Raw genomic sequence first — 22,096 nt, 5'->3', positions numbered from 1 at the left:
AGTAGTCTTCAGAAGAATATTGCCCCAACACTGGGGACAGAGTAGGCCTGGACATGCTTAATAATGTTTTAAAGGAGTCCCTTAAAGGATCAAACTGATTCTTAGTCACTTAACTGTGTCCCAAGAAAATATCTTAAAATATTAAGCAAGAAAGGAACCAGGAAAAGACAACCCCTGATCAGGAAGAAAATAAATCAATAGAGAAAGAAGCAGAAATGTCAAAGATATAGAATTAGTAGACAAGGACATTAAAACAGCTAATATACTCCATCTGATCCTGATCAAGAAGATCAATTGAAACATGAGAAACAGAAGCTATAAAAAGACCCAAACAGAACTTCTAAGAACAAAAACACCTGAACTTAAAAATACAATAAATGTAATTACAGCACATTAGACAATGAATAAAAATCATGATGAAGACAGAAATAGAAACTCTCCAAAAGGGTACAGAAAAAAAAGGTTAGAAAAAAATAGAGTATCAGTTAATTATGAGACAACTTTAAACAGTCTAATATACATGTAATTGGAGTTTCTAAAGATCAGGAGGTAAAGGAGGAAAAGAAAAGATATATGAAGAAATAATGGACAAAAACTTCTCAGATATCATAAAAACTACAAATCCACAGGTCCAAGCAGCTCAATAAGAAGAAATGAAGAAAACCACATTTAGATACATCACAATCAAATAGCTGAAATCTATTGAACCTAGAATATGTAAAAAGATCACTTGACAGCAGCCAGAAACGTTACAAAGGAACAAACCTGAAATTGTAGCAGATACTTTCAAAAACAAAGTCAGAAAACAGCAGAGCCACATCTTTAAAATACTGAAAGGAAGGAAACTACCAACCTAAAATTCTACATTAAGTAAAACTATCTGCCAAAAATGAAGGCAAAATAAAGACCTTTTAAAGTATGTACATAAGTTGAAATAATTCATAGGCAGAGGATCAGGACCATAAGAATATTAAAAACCAACATTCAGACAGAAAGAAATGATGCTAGGTGAAAATCTAGACCTTCACAAAGGAATAAAGAGCACTGAAAATGGTGTGTAGGTAAATATAAAAGAATTGTATGTGTTTTTCAAAATCTCTTTTAAAGATGACTATTTATTATAGGCTGACTTGTGACCTGTCCCTCCCAAAATTCTGTTAACATGCTAATCCCCAATACTGTCAAAATGTTCCTGCCTTTGGAGATAGGGTATTTAAAGAGGTAAAATTAAGTTAAAATGAAATGATTAGAGTGGGCCCTGATCTGATATGACTACTGTTCTTAAAAGAGGAGGAGACTGGAACACAGACACAGAGAAGACATATGGTCTACAAGAGAGCCCTCGGAAGTCAACACTGCCAACATCTTGACCTCAAACATTTTAGCCTCCATATCTGTGAAAAAATTAATCCTTTAATTGTTTAAGTCACTCAGTTTGTGGTACTTTGTTATGGCTGCCCTAGCAAAACTAATATACAACTTACAATGAAACAAATTAATAATATACTATTGAATAAATAACATGTAGAAGTAAAATGAATGACAATACAGACTAGAAAAGTTATGAAATCTAGAATATTATTTGGAGTTAGATTGTGATAAGTTAAAGTTGCTTACGATAAGCCCTGGAGCAACCACCACAAAGAAACAAGCAAATGACAATACCAAAAAAATATACTATAGCTAATAGGTCAATAAAGAAGTAAAATAGAATTATAAAAATAACCCACTAACTCAACAGAAAAGAAGAAAATAATGATCAGTATAAATCTGAGCTGTCATTTTGAATCTATGAAGCACAGTAAAAAAACTAATTTGTCAGTAAGATTAGAAGCACAAAGGCCTTGGCAAAAAAATGCTATCTCAGACAATAATCCAATCTGATGCATTTTTCTTAATATACTTTACTAAATTTAAACCATGAAGCCCAATCATATCTTGAGCTTTTTATTTAAAAAAAAAAAAAAATAGTTCCCTAAAAGTCATTAATGGTCATTGCTCACAACTAACTGCCATTTTGTTAATGTACACACCAGTCTGAAATGTGTTAATTAAGGATGAGAGAGACTATCAACTGGCTAATCCACACAAAGACACATCAAACTGGAGAAAAGAATTCCAAGTTTAAGAAAAGAAAGATATATTTTCTCATTCCATATACTCCAATTCATCATTTCCCAATTATAAGTTAGAAACTATTGCTAAAAAATTTCTAATTATTTCCTAATAGTAGTACAAACCTATAGCAAAAGAAATATTTTAGAATTTGTTTATAAAATTTTAACAATAATTTGAGCAAAATACAACTATAGTTGAACAAATGGCCAAATCACAGCTAATTTTTTAAGTGTAATACCTAAAGTTTTAAAAAATGGTATTAATTCATATAATTTAACTTGCCAGATGTGTAATTTGATGTCCTATTCAGTAATTTTAAAATATTCTTACCACAGGAATGACATGTGTGACACCATCTCCACTGTCTATTACCGTACCAGTCAATGTCCGTTCCCCTACTTGTCTTGAGGTCCAGGATGCAGCTAAGGCAAGAACGGCCTTGAATAAAAAGAAATAAGACGGGCAAAAAAGAAACAAAGACAGAGAGTTAAAATTACATATATTTTACTGGAGTATTTTATTCAATTTTAAATGTAGTATGCCTGGAAAGAAAATATACAAAATTAATTTACACTATGCAATCAAATTATTCACATTCTACATTTTATTAAGACAAACTTACAAGTTTATATTTGCTTTCAGGGACATATTTATAAATTTTCCATATTTCAGTGAGAGCCTTTTTTCTCCTAAAGCCAAAAAAATGTGGAAGACTAACATGATATTGTATAGTATAAGATTGTCAAGACTTAAACTGTTTATATGGGATAGCCTGTTACAAACAACAAAGCAAGAGAAGCACACCACCAACCAACCAATCACCAGAATTATTCAATACAAGTATCACTCTTATAAGATTATCTCCAAATTTTCTAAGTGCAATATGCATCTAGGGATATGTAACAACTTATCACAGAAAAGCCCTTGCACACTTCCAAATACTATGATATAATTACAAAACAAAGTTGATGAGGTAACATTTTTCTGTGAAAAATTGTGGCATAGGCAATAAAGTATAATTCTTTAAAAAAGGAGTTTACAAATTAAGAAATTAACACAGTTAGTTCATTTTTAAAAATCTGTATTTCATACAATCCAAGCCTCAAATAAGATATATGACTAATAATTAAAAACAGAACAAAACTGGCTTTTTAAAATCTACTTGCAATATAAATAGCTGAAAAATGGACCTAGAAAGATGTCTAGGCTGACCGCCAATTATAACACAGGATCACACTACAAACATTGTGTGCCACCAGAACTATAAAATAGTTTATATACTCATTAAGCATCTGTGATATACTAGGTTATCACACTTACTATAGGGTTAAAAAATAAGAGGTAAGTTCTGATCCTGAGGGGTGGGACAGAAGCTGTACCATATAGATATACATACAAATTAAGTACAATAAAGTATTGCAGGAATTTATCATATATAGGATACAGAGAGGCACAAAGGAGAAGGTGGTCAAATACACCTAGCAATAAATCAGTCAAAACAGACTGTAAAAAGAACACAATGAATGTTCTAAGGATAAATGAACACACACACACACACACACACACACACTCTAGAGACCCAATGCACAAAAATTCGTGCACGAGTAGGTCTTCCTTCCCCTGGCTGCTGGCACCCGCTTCCCTCCCGCACCTGGGACCGAGCTGCTTCCCTCAGGCCCCGGCTTCATCAGGAAGGACATCTGGAATGACGTCTGGAAGGTGTCCAGTCTAATTAGTATATTACACTATTATTATAGACTAGAGGCCCGGTGCACAAAAATTTGTGCCCTGGGGGGGGGGAGGGGGGTCCATCAGCCCGACCTGTGCCCTCTCCCAGTCTGGGACCCCTCAGGAGATAACGACCTGCTGGCTTAGGCCTGCTCCCGGGTGGCAGAGGGCAGGCCCAATCCCTAGGTGCAGCCCCTGGTCGGGCTCAGAGCAGGGCCGATTGGGGAGTTGGGGCGCCGCCCTCCTGTCATGCACAGAGCAGGGCGGATTGGGAGGTTGCGATGCCACCCTCAGTCAAGCTCAGGGTAGGGCCGATTGGGGGGTTGGGACTCTGTACCCTGTCACGCACAGAGCAGGGCCCATCAGGGGGGTTGGGGCTCCATACCCCGTCACGCACAGAGCAGGGCCCATCAGGGAGGTTGGGGCTCCGTACCCTGTCACGCACAGAGCAGGATCGATCAGGGGGTTGGGGAGCTCCCCCCTGTCACGCACAGAGAAGGGCCCATCGGGGGGTTGGGGAGCTCCCCCCTGATACGCACAGAGTAGGGGCGATAGGGGAGTTGGGGCACCACCCCCCGTCACACACAGAACAGGGTGGATCAGGGGGTTGGGGCGCCGCCCTCTATCACCCACAAAGCAGGGCCGATCAGGGGGTTGGGGCGTCGGCACTGTCACACTCAGGGCAGGGCCAATGTGGAGGTTATGGCTCTACCCCATCACACACAGAGCAGGGCCGATCAGGGGGTTCGGGCGCCGCACCCTGTCACACAGAGAGCCGCAGGGTGATCAGGGGGTTGGGGAGCTCCCCTTATCAGGCACAGAGCAGGGCTGATCAGGGGGTTGGGGCACCTTCCCCTGTCATGAACAGAGCAGGGCTGATAGGGAGGTTGTGGCCCCCCGCCCCTGTCACACACAGAGCCTCAGGGCGATCAGGGGGTTTGGGTGCTGCCCCCTGTCACGCTGATCCCGGTGCTGGGAGGCCTCTCGGCTCCGCTGATCCCAGTGCTGGGAGGCATATTACCCTTTTACTATATAGGATAGAGGTCTGCTGCACGGGTGGGGCCGGCTGGTTTGCCCTGAAGGGTGTCCTGGATCAGGGTGGGGGTCCCCACTGGGGTGCCTGGCCAGTCTGGGTGAGGGGCTGAGGGCTGTTTTCAGGCTGGCGGGTGACTGAAGCTCCCAACCGCTCCTTTATTTCTTTTTTTTTAATTCTGGACCAGCTTTAGCTTTGAGGCTTGGCTCCAGCTCTTAGGCCTCCGCTGCTGAAAGCAGGTTTCTGGCCTTTGTTTACCTTCTGTATTTGAAACAATGTTGCGATCCTGCTGGCTGAAGCCTGGCGGACTAAAGCAGGTTTCTGGGGTTTTGTTTAGCTTCTATATTTGTAACATAGTTGCAGCTCAGAGGCCGGCAGCGGCATGCGGGGAATGTTGGAGTCCTCCGTCACTGAAGCAAACAAGCCTCATGTTCGCTTTAAGCTGTCTGGCTGCCGTCCGCCATCTTGGCTGGCAGTTAATTTGCATATCGCCCTGATTAGCCAATGGGAAGGGTAGCGGTCGTATGCTAATTACCATGTTTCTCTTTTATTAGATCGAATATGAAGTTCCTGACATGGCAGAAACACTCAATGAACTTTAGTTCCCTTTTTTCTGTCCTATAAAAGGATTTGAGTTAACCAAAAACCATTACTATACTTTAACACTTCTTTTCTACTGACTAAAACTCAATATCCTATAATATGATTTCTAAATTACCAACTCAAGAGAGAACTAGGATATGCTTTGAGGTTATAATACATAGATAGAGAATTAAACCAGATTAAAACTTAAGAATCCAGAGTCTCTTAACTTATGAACTTGCTTACCTGCACAGCAATGTACAAGCCTGGAACATTGAAAGACTCAAACATTATTTCAGCAGTATATTCCCTGTTTTCTGGAGTATTCAGAGGAGGTTCAGTCTATTAAATTGAATAACATTTTAAATAGACAATATCAGATTATTTTGATAACTTAATAGACAATTTTAAATTAGAAATAATTTATTTCAAACACTGTATTTAAAAGTCATTAAAACTTAGAGGTAAAGACAGACACAATCAAAGAAAAAAATAGAGAATTCAAACAGATCTAAACATATACAAAAATATGGTTATTCACATTAAAAAAAAGGAAACTGAATTCCTGTCACACCACTTGAAGAATTAAACATTTAGAAAGGGAAAGAAGGAAGGAGGAAGAAGGAAGGAGACCCAATCAAATGACCTTCTAAACATGGTAATGAAAAACCCCCAGTGGTATTTGCTAGTGGAAGAATCATCTATGCATTATTTATAGCAGAATGTACCTGATCTGTGTACAAGTATAGTAAACTAGAGGCCCAGTGCATGAAATTCGTGAATGGGTAGGGTCCCTAGGCCTGGCTAACGATCAGGGCCAATCCGCAGGGTGACTAGCAGGGTGATTGGGCTGCCCCTGCTTGCACCCGCCTTGGCTGGCCTGGCACCACCTGCTCGCCGGCCCCACCTCTCGCTGCCACCATAGGTTGGGGCCTGCGGGCAGCTCCTGCGTTAAGCATCTGCCCCCAGGTGGTCAGTGCGCATAATAGCAACTGGTCACTCCGCCAGTTGTTCTGCCATTTGGTGAATTTGCATAGTAGGGTTTTATATAGATAGATAAGTCAAGATTCTACAAATTCATGGCACAGCTTCCTGAAAAAAATGTTATGTAAGTTACATAACTGTTAAGCGACTATAAAATGGAGATATTTACATAGTTCTCTTCAGTTTAAGTTATGTGGCTGCATATATCACTTAGAAACTTGTATCTGGGTTAAGTCTGAGGCAAAAAGGACCTAGGGAACAGCAATGGCAATCCCAGATTTCATTTTTTGCTTATGTCTCAAGATCATTTAATTCATTTAAATTATTAAAGTTGGAAACTGGGTAAAACTGATTCTTATGAGTCTGATATGACAATCCAATCCTTTTTGTTATCTCAAATATATAAAGTTAAAAGGCAAAACTTTTAAACTTAACACAAAAGAATTATCTTTTTGACCTTGAGGAAGGCCATGGATTCCTTACATTTACAGAGCAAAAATTACAAAAAAAAAAAAAATGATAAAACTTGAATTCATTACAAATTAAATGTATTTTTTTCAATTTTAAAAGGCCTTATAAATAAAGTTTAAAAAAACTAAGCAGGAATAGAGTTTTTCACATGTAAAACTTTTAATAAGCAAACTGCCTGATGTTGAGAGAGTTTGGAACTAGGTTCAACAGTATGAAGATATTTAGCAATACATACAAAATTAAGCATACTAAAACCAAAGCAGTTAAACTATAAACTCCAAAACAAACAGCAGTTCTACATAAAATATAATCAGAAACTTCATAAGGAAAACAGATAGCTAGTAAGTACATGAAAAAGTGCTCAATGTCATTAGTCATCAGGAAATTGTAAATTAAAACCAAAATGAGAAAGCTTACACACCCACTAAAATGGCTAAAACTAAAAAGACTAACACACCAAATACTGGGCAGATTGTAGAGCAACCAACTTACATCTTATATAAAAGGTTCTGAAAAAGTTCTGAAAGTTTCCTAAAAAACCTATTATGCACCTACCTACAGCAATTCTGTACCAAAGTATTTATACAAGAGAAATGAAAACATATGTCCCCAAAAAGATCTGTATAGGAAAGTTCCCAGTAGCCAAAATATTGTTAATAGTAAAAAACTGGCAACAGCCCAGGTGATCATCAACAGAAAATACATAGTAAGGCATACTCATCTAATGGAATGCAACCCAGAAAAAGCAACAAGTTATTGGTATCCTCAACAACATGGATGAATTTTTAAATGTTAATCTCTGGGGAATACGAATCAAGGGTTGGGAGACATGAGGAAGAAGAGTGCTGTTTTTTTATTTTCGATCTTATACCATTTAATTTTTTAAAGATAGATATGAACATGGAACTATTTTGGTAAAAAGAAGAAAGTTTAAAAATTAAGTTGTATTTTTGTTGCCAAAAATTACAAATGAAATAATAATCAGACTACAATTAAAAAGGGAAGCGCCATATTTCCAACTTTTTTCTGAACCTTACTATTTCTATCAAAAAGATTACATATTAATTATCAAAAGAATTTCTTAAGTGCCTAAACTTTGTTGTTTCAATATGTTACTACTCTATTTGAACTCCAGAACAATCTTTTTTTTAAAATATATTTTATTGATTTTTTACAGAGAAGAAGGGAGAGGGATAGAGAGTTAGAAACATTGATGAGAGAGAAACATCGATCAGCTGCCTCCTGCACGCCCCCCACTGGGGATGTGCCCGCAACCAAGGTACATGCCCTTGACCGGAATCGAACCTGGGACCCTTCAGTCCGCAGGCCGACGCTCCATCCACTGAGCCAAACCGGTTCGGCCAGAATAGAATAATCTTAAAGACAAAAGAGCTTTTTAGAGTCTTTTAGACATATGACAATTTAATAAAAAATAAAGCATGCCCTCATGAACACAGATGTAATGAAAATATTCTCATTGGGTTTCTTCAAAACTTTCCTCAGTGAAATTACAATTTGTACTTACCAGAAGAAAATAATGGTCTTCAGGTTCTGCCCTTAAATATTTAAAGATCACTTGTTCCATAAACTTTTCCATCAAATCCCAATCTTCAACTATACCATGGCGAATTGGCCACTATTAAAACAAAATAATAAAATACAAATATTATTAACATCAAAATAAACTACCAAAATTTAAAAACCCAGAGAATACTAGATCATTAGTATTAGAAAAGGACAGCATTTCTTAGGTGTGATAATCAAACTGTAGATCATTCTTTTTTTATAAAAACATATTTTATTGAGTTTTTTACAGAAAGGAAGGGAAAGGGATAGAAAGTTAGAAACATCAATGAGAGAGAAACATCGATGTGCCCGCAACCAAGGTACATGCCCTTGACCAGAATCGAACCTGGGACCCTCCAGTCTGCAGGCTGACGCTCTATCCACTGAGCCAAACCGGTTAGGGCTGTAGATAATTCTTTAGGGATTCATACATAACTATTTAGAAATAAGTAAAATTATCCCTACAATATATTTTCTGGTGATTCAATTAAAAACATAATGCAAACATGTTAAAATTATAATGTAAAACATAATGTAAAAATGTTAAAAATTGTAAATATAGATGGAAAATCATTGTACTAGTCCAGTGATGGTGAACCTATGACATGCGTGTCAGAGGTAACACGCGAACTCATTTTTTTTGGTTGATTTTTCTTTGTTAAATGGCATTTAAATATATAAAATAAATAACAAAAATATAAATCTTTGTTTTACTATGGTTGCAAATATCAAAAAATTTCTACATGTGACACGGCACGAGAGTTAAGTTAGGGTTTTTCAAAATGCTGACACGCCGAGCTCAAAAGGTTCGCCATCACTGTACTAGTCTGTCTGGATTTCTGAAAATTTTGGAATAAGCGAAAAATTTAAAATTAAGCCTATGAAAATTATAGTTTACTACAATTTCCTTAACATTTAATTTATCAGCTCTTTCATAAATAATTGCTATGTGCCTAATATATAAAACATAGTTGGTAAGTATATAGCAATAATAAATCAAGCACGTAAAATTAAAAGAAAAACTATATATATTTGTTAAGGAACATGCTTTCAAAACTGAGCCCCAGGGTACTACAGCAAATTCACAAAGACAACACCAATTACTTTAAATTTTTCAAGAAAATACAGTGACACTCAAAATCAGTCCAACACTAGCAGAGAAATTCAGTTTCAACATTAGGTAATACTACATATATTATTTTCAATAACATCACTTCTTTGAGAAGCTGAGTTGCCAGTAGTTGCTATAATAAAAACTAGTACCTCCCCCAAAAACTAATGTAAAATAAAAAATGCAGGAGGAGATGTGCAATCTGATTCCAGGTGTGAGAAGTTGTGAAATACCTAACAGGCACATGCATTCTTATAAAATTGTAATTATTTAACAATTAAACATTTTTCCTTTCAAATAAGTGTCTTATTTTTTTCAAAAGGCTATTTAATTCCTTAGACCTAGCAAGCTGTTAGATATTTCTTTTGGTCTAGATGTCACTCTAAACAATCTTACTGAGACACTAAAGACATTGAGAAAATTTGTGAATCTCTGCAATAAAATACAGTTCCACAACACATATAACTAACAAAAGTTAGTACTCCAAATATATAAAGAATTCCTTAAACAAGCAAATTAACATTTATGCAAAAAAATTTTAAATATATATAACAGAAAAAGAAACAAACAAAATATACAGTTCCATGCAAGTACATACTCAATACCTTACACTGAAAGAACAAGTAAACCTCCTATAGTCATTTACTCAGTCATTAAACCTATTATCAGTTAATCCCCAATATCCACATCTCACCCTAGACTTCTCCATACTTTTTAAGGCATTATATTATGAATTTCCTTGCTTTAAGTAAGGAAAAATATGTACTACATCATTCATTTTATTACATTACTGAAGTTTACATATTTAAATAGTCTGTGTTATTTTATTGTGTAGCAACTGTGAACCATGGGCACAAATGCTAAGGACATGAACCACCTGCCCCCCTCAAGCTAGTGAAAGAGATAGATACAAATCTATTGTAAATTTTTAAAGAAATAAAGTACCTAGGACTAGATGAGGAGCTAGGCTCCTGAGGAAAAATAGAAATACTCCTATATGACTGATAAGGTCATATCTAAGCTGGGTCTTACTTAAAGGAGCAACCTTATTGATTTTATTTTCTTGGAGGAAGAAGAGGGAAGAACATGTAGATATAGAATAGAAAGAAAAAAATATGTAAAAAGACAAACACTGCATTTAACAATGAGAAATATGTGTGACAAAAGGTTGGGGGTAGGGGTGTAGAGAGACAGATCAGTTCTAGATAAAGAGACCAGATTCTCAAAAACTGTATTTTCCTTGTATTTAGATTTTATTCTGTAAGAAATAGGGCATTGGCAGAAAATTTTAATCAGGGGAGTGACAAGAACAGCTTTGATTTTTAGGAAGATTATTATAGCAGCACTGAGAAAGCTGAAAAGAATTTTAAGACAACTAAGCAAGGGAAAATAAAAGCCCCAACTGTGGTATCCTATCTAATAAGGAGGGAATATGCTAATTGACCCTCACCCCATTGCAAAGATGGCAACGCCCACAGCCAATAAGGAGGGAATATGCTAATTGACTGCCCTACCCTCAAAGATGGCAGTGCCCCCGGCCAATAAGGAGGGAATATTCTTATTGACTGCCCTGTCCTCAAAGATGGCGGCGCCCACAGCCAATAAGGAGGGAATATGCTAATTGACTGCCATGCCCTCAAAGATGATGGCGCCCAGTCCCCTCAGCCCCAGTGGGGCGCCTGCCTCCAGAGTCCCCCAGTCCCCTAAGTCACCCAGGGCTGGCCCGAGGCGCAGGCAAGCCTCAGATGGCGGCTGCCCAGCCACCCAGGGCCGCCAGAGGCTCAGGTAACCAGGGCCAGCCGAAGCTTGTGCTGCCGGCAGTGGCAGCAGCAGAGGTGCGATGGGGCGTGACTTCCCCTGATCTCCAGGTCGCCTGCCGCCCCCGAGGGGGCAGGCTGGGCTGAGGAACCCCACCTCCAGTGCATGAATTTTCATGCACGAGGCCTCTAGTCAATGATATTAGGCCAGATTTAAGATTTCTATCAATAAGAATTAGAAGAAACACAAAGATATCAATATTTTTAGCTTTGAAGTCAGACTGGAAAGAACTATTAATCCAGACACAAAAGTTGTGTTTTATTTTTTCTTGAACTAAACAAGGGTAGAGTATCCTATCTAATAATACACAAACATGGTAATTACCCATACCTCTGCTATGCTTCCCATTGGCTAATCAGGGTGATATGCAAATTAACTGCCAACCAAGATGGCGGCCAGCATCCACGCAGCTGAAGCGAACATGAGTCTTGGTTGCCCCAGCGATGGAGGAAGCCAGGTTCCCCACCTGCCGCGGCCCAGGTCTGAGCTCCAGATGCAACAATGTTGCAATTATAGAAGCTAAACAAACCCCAGATACCTGCTTTCAGCCAGCCAACCTTGGAGCTGGAACCGCAACAAAGTTTCAATTACATAAGGTAAATAAATCCCAGAATAAAAAGAAAAAAGGAGAGACTGGGAGCTTCAGTTGCAGTCTTGGCCTGCCTGAAAACAGCCATCAGCCCCTCATCCAGGCTGGCCAGGCAACCCAGTGGGGACCCCCACCCTGAAGGGGGTGGGACCAGCTGCAAACAGCCATCAGCCCCTCATCCAGGCTGGCCAGGCACCCCAGTGGGGACCCCGACCCTGAAGGGGGTGCGGGCAGCCTGAAAACAGCCCTTAGCCCCTCACCCAGGCTGGCCAGGCAGCCAAGTGGGACCCTCACCCTGATCCAGGACACCCTTCAGGGCAAACCTGCCGGCCCCCACCCGTTCACCAGGCCTCTATCCTATATAGTAAAAGGGTGATATGCAAACTGACCCTAACAGCAGAAAGACTGGGAATGACTGGTCACTATGACACACACTGACCACCAGGGGGAAGACACTCAACGCAGGAGCTGCCCTCGGGTGGTCAGTGAGCTCCCACATGGAGGAGCTCTGCTCAGCCACAAGCCAAGCTGATGGCTGCCAGTACAGCGGTGGTGGTGGGAGCCTCTCCTGCCTCCTCAGGAGTGCTGAGGATGTCCGACTGCAGTTTACGTCTGCTCCCCACTGGCAAGTGGACATCCCCCGAGGGCTGCCGGGCTGCCAGAGTAATGTCTGATTGCCAGTTTAGGCCCAATCGCCTGGGGAACAGGCCTCAGCCAGCAGATGGTCATCCCCAGAGGGGTCCCAGACTGTAAGAGGGCACAGGCCAGGCAGAGGGACTGTCCCCCCCCCCCCGGGGGGGGGGGCACAAATTTTTGTGCACCGGGCCTCTAGTATATAATAAGTTTTGTTTTGGTAGATTACATTTGAGAGCCAGGCAATAGGTAGTTGGAAATGTGGCCAAGGAATTGGATGTAGGGATTTTAGGTTGTAGTTGCAGACAGAGGAGTGGATGAGATCACCTCCACGAAGTATTTAATAAAGAAATAGCAGAGAATCAAGGACAGTACCTGGGAAATAAAAACATTTGAGTAGTGGGCAACAGAGAAAGAACCAGCAACAATAGGGAAAATAAAACAGTAACAAATAAAGAATAGTCTATGTTAGAAACAGAAAAGACAAATCAAGAAGGACGAAGACTGTTACACACAATCAATTTAATACTTTATCAAATAACTAGAGGCCCGGTGCACAAAAATTTGTGCACTCGGGGGGGGGGGGGGAAGGGGAGTCCCTCAGCCCGGCCTGTGCCCTCTCGCAGTCTGGGAACCCTCGGGAGATAACGACCTGCTGGCTTAGGCCTGCTCCCGGGTGGCAGAGGGCAGGCCTCATCCCTAGGTGCAGCCCCTGGTCGGGCTCAGAGCAGGGCCAATTGGGGAGTTGGGGCGCCGCCCCCTATCATGCACAGAGCAGGGCGGATTGGGAGGTTGCGATGCCACCCTCAGCCATGCTCAGGGTAGGGCCGATTGGGGGGTGGGGCCCCGCCCCATCACACTGAGGGCAGGGTGGATCAGGTGGTTGGGGCGCCGCCACTCTCACACTCAGGGCAGGGCCGATGGGGAGGTTATGGCTCTACCCTGTCACACACAGAGCAGGGCCCGTGGGGGTGGGGGGGAGGTTGGGGCGCCGAACTCTGTCACACACAGAGCAGGGCCGATCAGGGGGTTAATGCGCCACACCCTGTCACACACAGCCGCAGGGCGATCAGGGGGTTGGGGCGCCTTCCCCTGTCACAAACAGAGCAGGGTGGATAAGGAGGTTGTGGCCCCGCCCCCTGTCACACACAGAGCCGCAGGGCGATCAGGGGGTTTGGGTGCTGCCCCCTGTCACGTTGATCCCGGTGCCGGGAGGCATGTTACCCTTTTACTATATAGGATAGAGGCCTGGTGCATGCGTGGGGCTGGCTGGTTTGCCCTGAAGGGTGTCCTGGATCAGGGAGGGGGTCCCCACTGGGGTGCCTGGCCAGCCTGGGTGAGGGGCTGAGGGCTGTTTTCAGGCCGACTGAAGCTCCCAACTGCTCCTTTTTTTCTTTTTCTTTTTAATTCTGGGCCAGCTTTAGCTCTGGCTCCAGCTCTGCTGCTGAAAGCAGGTATCTGGTTTGTTTGGGTTCTATAATCAAAACAATGTATAACTCCAGCTCTGAGATCCCGGGCTCGCTGAAAGCAGGTTTCTGGGGTTTTGTTTAGCTTCTATATTTGTTGCAATGTTTCTTAAACTGCAAGCTCAGAGCCCGGCAAGGCAGGCGGGGAACGTTGGAGTCCTCCGTCACTGAAGCAAGCAAGCCTCATGTTAGTTCAGGGGTGGGCAAACTTTTTGACTCGAGGGCCACAATGGATTCTTAAACTGGACCGGAAGGCCGGAACAAAAGCATGGATGGAGTGTTTGTGTGAACTAATATAAATTCAAAGTAAACATCATTACATAAAAGGGTACAGTTTTTTTTTTTTTTAGTTTTATTCATTTCAAAGGGCCGGATCCGGCCCGCGGGCCGTAGTTTGCCTACGGCTGTATTAGTTTCAAGCTGCCTGGCTGCCGGCCACCATCTTAGCTGCCAGTTAATTTGCATATTGCCCTGATTAGTCAATGGGAAGGGTAGCAGTCATACGCTAATTACCATGTTTCTCTTTTATTAGATTGGATTAGAGACTAAATAAGAAATTTGCTTTCAAAAGGAAAATAATAGCTAAAAGGCTGAGGAAAGAAGGTACAAATAAAGACTGAGAAAGTTTTTGTTTTTTAGGTTTGCTTGCAGTATTTGGGAGACATGAAAACGTGTTTAAGGGAAAAGAATCTGAGGAACTATGGTCTCTGAGCTCACTGACTTCAACACCTTCAAAGATTTCTTTTCCCCGTTTGGCTAGTTTAAATCTTAGTATCCTCAGCATCTCTAAGTACCAGAAATGCAAGAACGCCCCACTCTGATCATAAGTGTTCATCCTCCAACAACTTGCTATACCTCTATCACAATTAGACTAGCAGGCCACTGGCTATTATAATTATTCCCTAGCTATCCTCCTTCCCTCCCCAACCCACAGACATACACAATTAGACTAGCAGGCCACTAGCTATTATAATTATTCCCTAGCTATCACCACTCCGCCCTGCCCTAACACACACACACACTCTCTCTCTTTCTCTCTTAGATTTTACGCACATCACTTTGATTATTCATATTTCCTTTTGTCATTCCATCTATCAAAGCCCAACTCAGCATGATCCTACCCTAAACTTGCCCATACACAGAATGCTGGCTGTACTGAAAAAACATATGTAACTGGGTTGATAAAACTAAGCATTCATAATTGCTATTCTCAAATAGACCTAACTTTGCCAGGCAAGCATTTGTTTCTCTACTCTATTCATCTTTACTCTCTACAATGATGATTTTAAATGTCCCCATTATTCAGATTTCACTTCCCACTATTTCCTGGAAAGCAGAGATGATATCGCCATGTATTTCACAGAAACGGCAGACACCAACAGTCAGGAATCCCTTCATCAAATCTATAAAATTGACTCCATACATTCTTTTCTCTTTCACTTTTTAGTAATATAAGAGAGTCTTCCACATATAAATTAGATAACCTGTGCTCTGGACCTGATCCTTCTGACTTAATTACGTTATTTTAATCTCATTTTCTAATGGCACTTTCACAATAGCATTTAAACATCTCTTCTACCTTAAACTCACATGTCTCTTGATCTCTCTCTCTCTCTCTCTCTCTCTCTCTCTCTCTCTCTCTCTCTCTCTCTCTCTCTGTCTCTCCCCCCCCTCCCCCCCCAATCACAGCCAAACCTGAATGAATATTGACTTTTTTTTCTGGCCTACCATTCACAATCCATCCTACTGTAACCCAGCCACTAAAATGGTTTTTATTACTCCTAAAATGGTTTTTATTAAGGTGACAAATGACATCCTTGTAGCTAAAAAAAACAGTAATTAATATATGGGCTCCAGGTGACTTGATATCTTAGAAACATTCCATGCTGTCTATCACTTTCCTATTTCCCCATCCTCTAACCATGCTTTCTCAGTCTCCTTTGCAACGATTTCCTCTCCTATCCAAACCTAAATAGAGCACTAATCAGGCTGTGTCCTAGGCTCTTCCCTGATACACACTCCCCTAGGTAATTTCAGCCCTTCCAAAGGTAACTGATACCTTCCAAATATTTATGTCTTTTTTCTGAGTTCCAAAAGCCAAGTATTTGTCTAACAATGTATCAGATGTCTCCCAGATACCTAAAACACTACTTGTTAAAAACTAATCTTCTCCTTCCTACATCACAACCCAGCCAAAAGTGTTTCTCCTTAAATGTTCTCAATCTTAAGAAATAAGGAGAAGCAAGGACTGAGAATTATCCGCAATTACTATGTACAAAAATAATGCTACCAATATCTTGTTAACCATTCCCTGTTACTCCTTAAATATCCATTTTTTTATTCTTGGCAAAAAAAACCCCCATACTATTTTTACAAAAATCTAACCAAACTTCTAGATTTAACTACCATTTTACAACAGCCCCTCCCCCCCAAAATAAATATAGAAAGCAGAGGATCACATTAAATGACACAAGGATGCAATCATCAAAATCCAGAATATGGGTCATTTAACAAGACAACCAAAAATTTTATATAAATAAAGACCAAAAGGGATAGCCTTGGCCAGTGTGGCTCAGTTGGTTGGAGCATAGTCCCATAGTTTGTGGGTTCAATTCCTGGTCAAAGCACTTGCCTAGCTGTAACCAGTTTGGCTCAGTGGATAGAGCATTGGCCTGCGGACTGAAAGGTCCCGGGTTCAATTCCGGTCAAGGGCATGTACCTTGGTTGCGCGCACATCCCCAGTGGGGGGTGTGCAGGAGGCAGCTGATCGATGTTTCTCTCTCATCAATGTTTCTAACTCTCTATTCCTCTCCCTTCCTCTCTGTAAAAAATCAATAAAATATATTAAAAAAAAAAAAAAAAAAGCACTTGCCTAGATTTCGGGATCAATACCTGGTAAAGGCACGTATGGAAGGCAACCAATCGATGTTCTCTCTTGCACTCATCTCTCCCCACCCCTTTCCTCTTTCTCTACCTCCTTCCTTCCTCCCCTTTAAAAAATCAATAAGTATATAAAGTGAAGATTGAAATTTTAAAAGGCAAGAAGAAACATACATAGAGAAGAACCTATAAAAAGAATGGAGTTATCAACCAAATCCAATGAGTACACAATGTCTGAATCTTGATTCAAACAGATTAATAATCGGAGAAATCTGAGCACTGACTAGATTTTAGATATTAAGAAACTGCACTGTATTCAGGGGTAATATACTTAAGATATATTTTTAAAGTCTTTATCTTTAAAAGATAAGTATTTATAGGTAAAACAATATTTGGAATTTACTTTGAAATAATCTGGGGGTAAGAGGGAGATTTGATAAAACAAGGGTGGTCCAAGGTTGATAACTTCCATAGCTCTGAAATGGATACCTGGAGGTTCATAGTCTTTCCTCTATTTTATATATAAAGTTTCCCATGACAAAGGTTTATTTTTCCCCATTTTCAAATCATTTTTGTTTCAATTACATTTGACATACATTATTATATTAGTTTCATATGTGCACCCCAGCAATTAGATATTCCATAACTTACTAAGAGATCATCTGGATAAATCTCACACTCATATGATACCACACATAGTTATTAGAATACTAGAGGCCCGATGCACGAAATTTGTTTAAGGGTAGGCCTTCCTTCCTCAGGCTGCTGGCACCAGCTTTCCTCTGGCACCTGGGACCCAGGCTTCCCTCCGTCCACCAGCAGGCACCCGGGAACAGAGCTTCCCTTGCAGCCCCAGCTTCATCCGGAAGGTCATCCGGTGGACGTCTGGTCTAATTAGCATATTACACTTTTATTATTATAGATTACTGACTATATTCCCTATGCTGCACTTTACACCCCCATGACTATTCTGTAACAACCAATTTATACTTCTTAATCCTTTCACCTTTTTCACCCATTCCCCCCACCCCCCTCCCTTCTGGCAACAATCAAAATGTTCTCTGTATCTGTGAGGCTATTTCTGTTCTGCTTGTTAACTCAATTATTGATAGATATGTACTTATTGCCATTTTATTGTTCATATTTTTATCTTCTTTTTTTTTTTTTTCCTTAGAAAGAAAACCCAACGTTTCTTGTAGTATTGGTTTGGTGATGATGAATTCCTTTAGCATTTTCTTGTCTAGGAAGCTCTTTATGTCCTTCCATCCTAAATGACAGCGTTGCTGGGTAGAGTAATCTTGGTTTGTAGGTCCTTGCTCTTCACTTTGAATATTTCTTGCCAGCCCCTTCTGGCCTGCAAAGTTGTTGTTGTGAAATCAGCTGACAGTCTTATGGGAGCTCTCTTGTAGGTAACTAACTGCTTTTTTCTTGCTGCTTTTAAGATTCTCTCTTTGTCTTTAACCTTTGGCATTTTAATGATGTGTTTTGGTGTGGGCCTCTTTGAGGTCACCTTGTTTGAGACTCTCTGTGCTTCCTGGACTTGTATGTCTATTTCTTTCCCCAGGTAAGGTAAGTTTTTTGTCATTATTTTCTCAAATAGGTTTTTAAAATCTTGCTCCTTTTCGTCTCCTTCAGGCATCCCTATGATGTGAATGTTGGCATGCTTGAAGTTGTCCTAGAGGCCCCTTACACTATCTTCATATTTTTTCATTCTGCTTTCTTTTTGCTCTTCTAGTTGGTGTTTTTTTGCTTCCTCATATTCCATATCGCTGATTTTATCTTGGCATCCTCTACTCTACTGTTGAATCCCTATAAATTATTTTTCATTTCAGTTAATGTATCCTTCACATCTGAATGATACTTTTTCATGCTGTAAGGTTCTCACTAAGTTCACTGAGCATCCTTATAAGCAGTGTTTGGAAGTCTTCATCTAGTACAGTGGTTCTCAACCTGTGGGTCGCGACACCTTTGGGGGTCGAACGACCCTTTCACAGGAGTCGCCTAAGACCATCGGAAAACATATATAATTACATATTGTTTTTGTGATTAATCACCATGCTTTAATTATGTTCAATTTGTAACAATGAAAATACATCCTGCATATCAGATATTTACATTATGATTCATAACAGTAGCAAAATTACAGTTATGAAGCAGCAATGAAAATAATTTTATGGTTGGGAGTCACCACAACATGAGGAACTGTATTAAAGGGTCGGGGCATTAGGAAGGTTGAGAACCACTGATCTAGTAGATTGCTTATCTATAATACATTTAGTTCTCTTTCTGGAGTTGAGTTCTGTTCTTTCATTTGGGACATGTTTCTTTGTCTCCTCATCTTGGCACCCTTCCTCTATTTGTTTCTACGCATTATGTAGAGCTGCTACATCTACCAGGATAGTAGAGTAGCCTAATATAGTAGGTGTTCCGTAGGGCCTAGTGACATAGCCTCTCTGATAACCCAAAATGGGCAATCGGGGTGTGCCCTCTGTGTGGACTGTGTACTTTGATTGCTATTGGAACATCAATAATGAATAATTTATCCCCAGGCCCATCAGCTGCAAGGACTGGCTGTGACCACAGACCACTGACCTCTGACCACCATGGAGGATCAGCTGCGCAGGGGCCCATCCCACAGAGTAGGACTTACTTCAGCAGGGCTCTGGTGCTCACTGAATTTGTCCCTTTAGTGTGTCACTTGTGGAGTAGTTTGTGTAGTGATGCTTCAACGTGGTCAGAAGGTGTCCTCTGGGTGCATGGGCTCTCAGGCCTCCAGGGAGGTGCAGGCCAAGATCAGCCATTGCCTGTTACTGCCCAGAGCCATCTGTCATGAGTTACAAAGCAATCTGCAAATGTCTGCTACGTGTGTTGGCCCAGGAGAGGCCAAGCTACAAATCAAGGCTAGCTGCTGCTACTGCCAGGCCTGGGGCCACTTAGTGAAAGGTATGGGGTATGCAGAGTCCAGGTACTGCTTGTTTGAGATATTTTTAGGAAAATCTAAAACATGAGCCAAGACAGGTCATTCATAGGGAAAAGCTACTGTAAACATCATGGGTACTCCTGAAATTGGGTGAGGTGGGGCCTCAAGGGATCACAAGGTGGGGAGGGTGGACAGTGTTAGCCAAGTTGATGGAGACTCAGACATGCTGGCTCTGTGGAGGTAGATAGCTCATCAAAGCAACAATGGCCTCTGCCAGCACTTCTGTCTGGAAGAAAGCTGCCTCCCCAGCTCTTGCCCTGATGCTAGACATTTCAGTTCCTTCCCCTATGTCTCTGATGCCTTTTTCACGCTGTTGCCCAGTGATAGAGCTCAGAGGGAGGGAGTCCGAATAAGTCCGTGTGTGAGCTCTTTAACATGTTAAACGCCAAGCCTGCTTTGTCTTCCTTTCCGTTTAGCCCACGATATCCAATTTCACTGACATGCTGGCAGCACCAGTGACTGACCGGTCTGGACAGAAAGTATAGTGTCAGTCAACAGTGACTGACATGGTGCTTAATGTGTTAAAGAAACTGCCTGAGGCTCCAGCAGTCTACCATCTCCCTCAGCCTCAATCCCACTGGTTTTTACAGCCAAAAGTTATGGGACTTCTCTTTTTGACATTGGAACCCTGGGCCAGGGGGCCTGATGTGGGGCTGGGACCCCTCACTACTAAAGGGGGAATCTCTGCAGCTGAGATGTCCCTTCTGATTTATATCAGCCACATGTGAGTATGGGACCAGCACATTCAGCATCTCTACCCCTCTTACCAGTCTCAAATGTGGCTTCTTCTTTAACTCCCTACTTGTAAGACTTCCATTCGGCCATATTTCAGGTGATTCTAAATAGTGGTTGTCCTATGGTTTAGTTGTAATTTTGATTGGGTTGTGGAAGGAAGCGAGTACTAGATTTACCTATGCTTGCCATCCTGACTGAAAAGTCCCTATGATGAAAGTTAAATGTTTGTGTGCACACACAATTTCTGTTTCTCTCTATGCCTACTGCCTTAAGTGTAGTACAAGTCACTAATATTCCTTGCCTTAGTTATTACAATAGTTTGGTCTTCCTAGAATGATGCTGTGTTTCCAAATAATAAAAGCAGCCAATGCCCTAACTAGTTTGGCTCAGTGGATAGAGCGTCAGTCTGCAGAATGAAGGGTCCCAGGTTCGATTCCAGTCAAGGGCATGTACCTTGCTTGCGGGCACATCCCCAGTAGGGGTGTGCAGGAGGCAGCTAATCAATGTTTCTCTCTCATCCATCGATGTTTCTAATTCTCTATCCCTCTCCCTTCCTCTCTGTAAAAATATCAATAAAATATATATTTAAAATAAATAAATAAAAACAGCCAATATATATGAGTATTCATGATGTACAAAGCACCATAACAATTGTTTTATATGCATCATCTCATTAAATCTCCCAACAATCCTATACTATCTCCATTTAACAGATAAAGAAACAAAAACTCAGAAAGGTTAAGTTACTGAATATCACAAAGCTAGAAAGTTGCACAGCCAGCTCTAGCTGGTTTCGTTCAGTGGATAGAGCGTCAGCCTATAGGCTAAAGGATCCCAGGTTTGATTCCAGTCAAGGGCACATGCCCGAGTTTCTGGCTCGATCCCCAGTAGGGGGCATGCAGGAGGCAGCCAATCCATGATTCTCATCATTGATATTTCTATCTCTCTATGCCTCTCCCTTCCTCTCTGAAGAGAAAAAAAAAAAGTAAGTTGCACAGCCAGAATTCCAGCCAAGCCAATATACTTCAATATTTGTGCTTTTAATCACTACTTAAACCATTAATGTTACCCAAAGGACAGAGTTAAATTCTTTAACATGGCCTAACAACACTTTCAACAATCTTATCCTGGCCTACTTGTTCAGCCTCCTCACTTCTTTCCACCTCCTCTATGCTTTAGGCACACTGGTTGTTCAGTTTCAGGCTCCCTCATACTTTAAAGCCTTCCTGAATATTGGAATCTCTGCCTAGTATATATAACCTTGCCTACACAATACATCCAATACCTATTTATTATTCAAGCCTCAGCTTAAAGATTTACTCCCTGAAGATTTTTCTGAATCCACAAAATAGGTTAGCTATTCCTGATATACATTCCCAGAGTTATTCTATACTTTCCTTTT

At 40.9% G+C, this 22,096-nt stretch overlaps 1 protein-coding gene across 1 annotated transcript in view; it reads right to left on the bottom strand.

Moving 5' to 3' along the window:
- The window catches only part of ACTR3 (actin related protein 3), a 63,674-nt gene that overhangs the window by 15,965 nt on the left and 25,613 nt on the right, over positions 1 to 22,096 (bottom strand). Inside the window, exons 4-6 of the mRNA XM_059704638.1 lie at positions 8,442 to 8,552; positions 5,708 to 5,803; positions 2,449 to 2,556 (exon numbers count right to left, since the gene is read on the bottom strand). Of these exons, the coding sequence (XP_059560621.1) occupies positions 2,449 to 2,556; positions 5,708 to 5,803; positions 8,442 to 8,552 (315 nt within the window). The remainder of the gene's footprint in view (positions 1 to 2,448; positions 2,557 to 5,707; positions 5,804 to 8,441; positions 8,553 to 22,096) is intronic.

This window comes from Myotis daubentonii, chromosome 7, assembly GCF_963259705.1.
Source record: "Myotis daubentonii chromosome 7, mMyoDau2.1, whole genome shotgun sequence".
Lineage (NCBI taxonomy): Eukaryota > Metazoa > Chordata > Mammalia > Chiroptera > Vespertilionidae > Myotis > Myotis daubentonii.
Note: the sequence above shows the minus strand (reverse complement) of the source record. Positions and strands in the feature narration are given on the sequence as shown.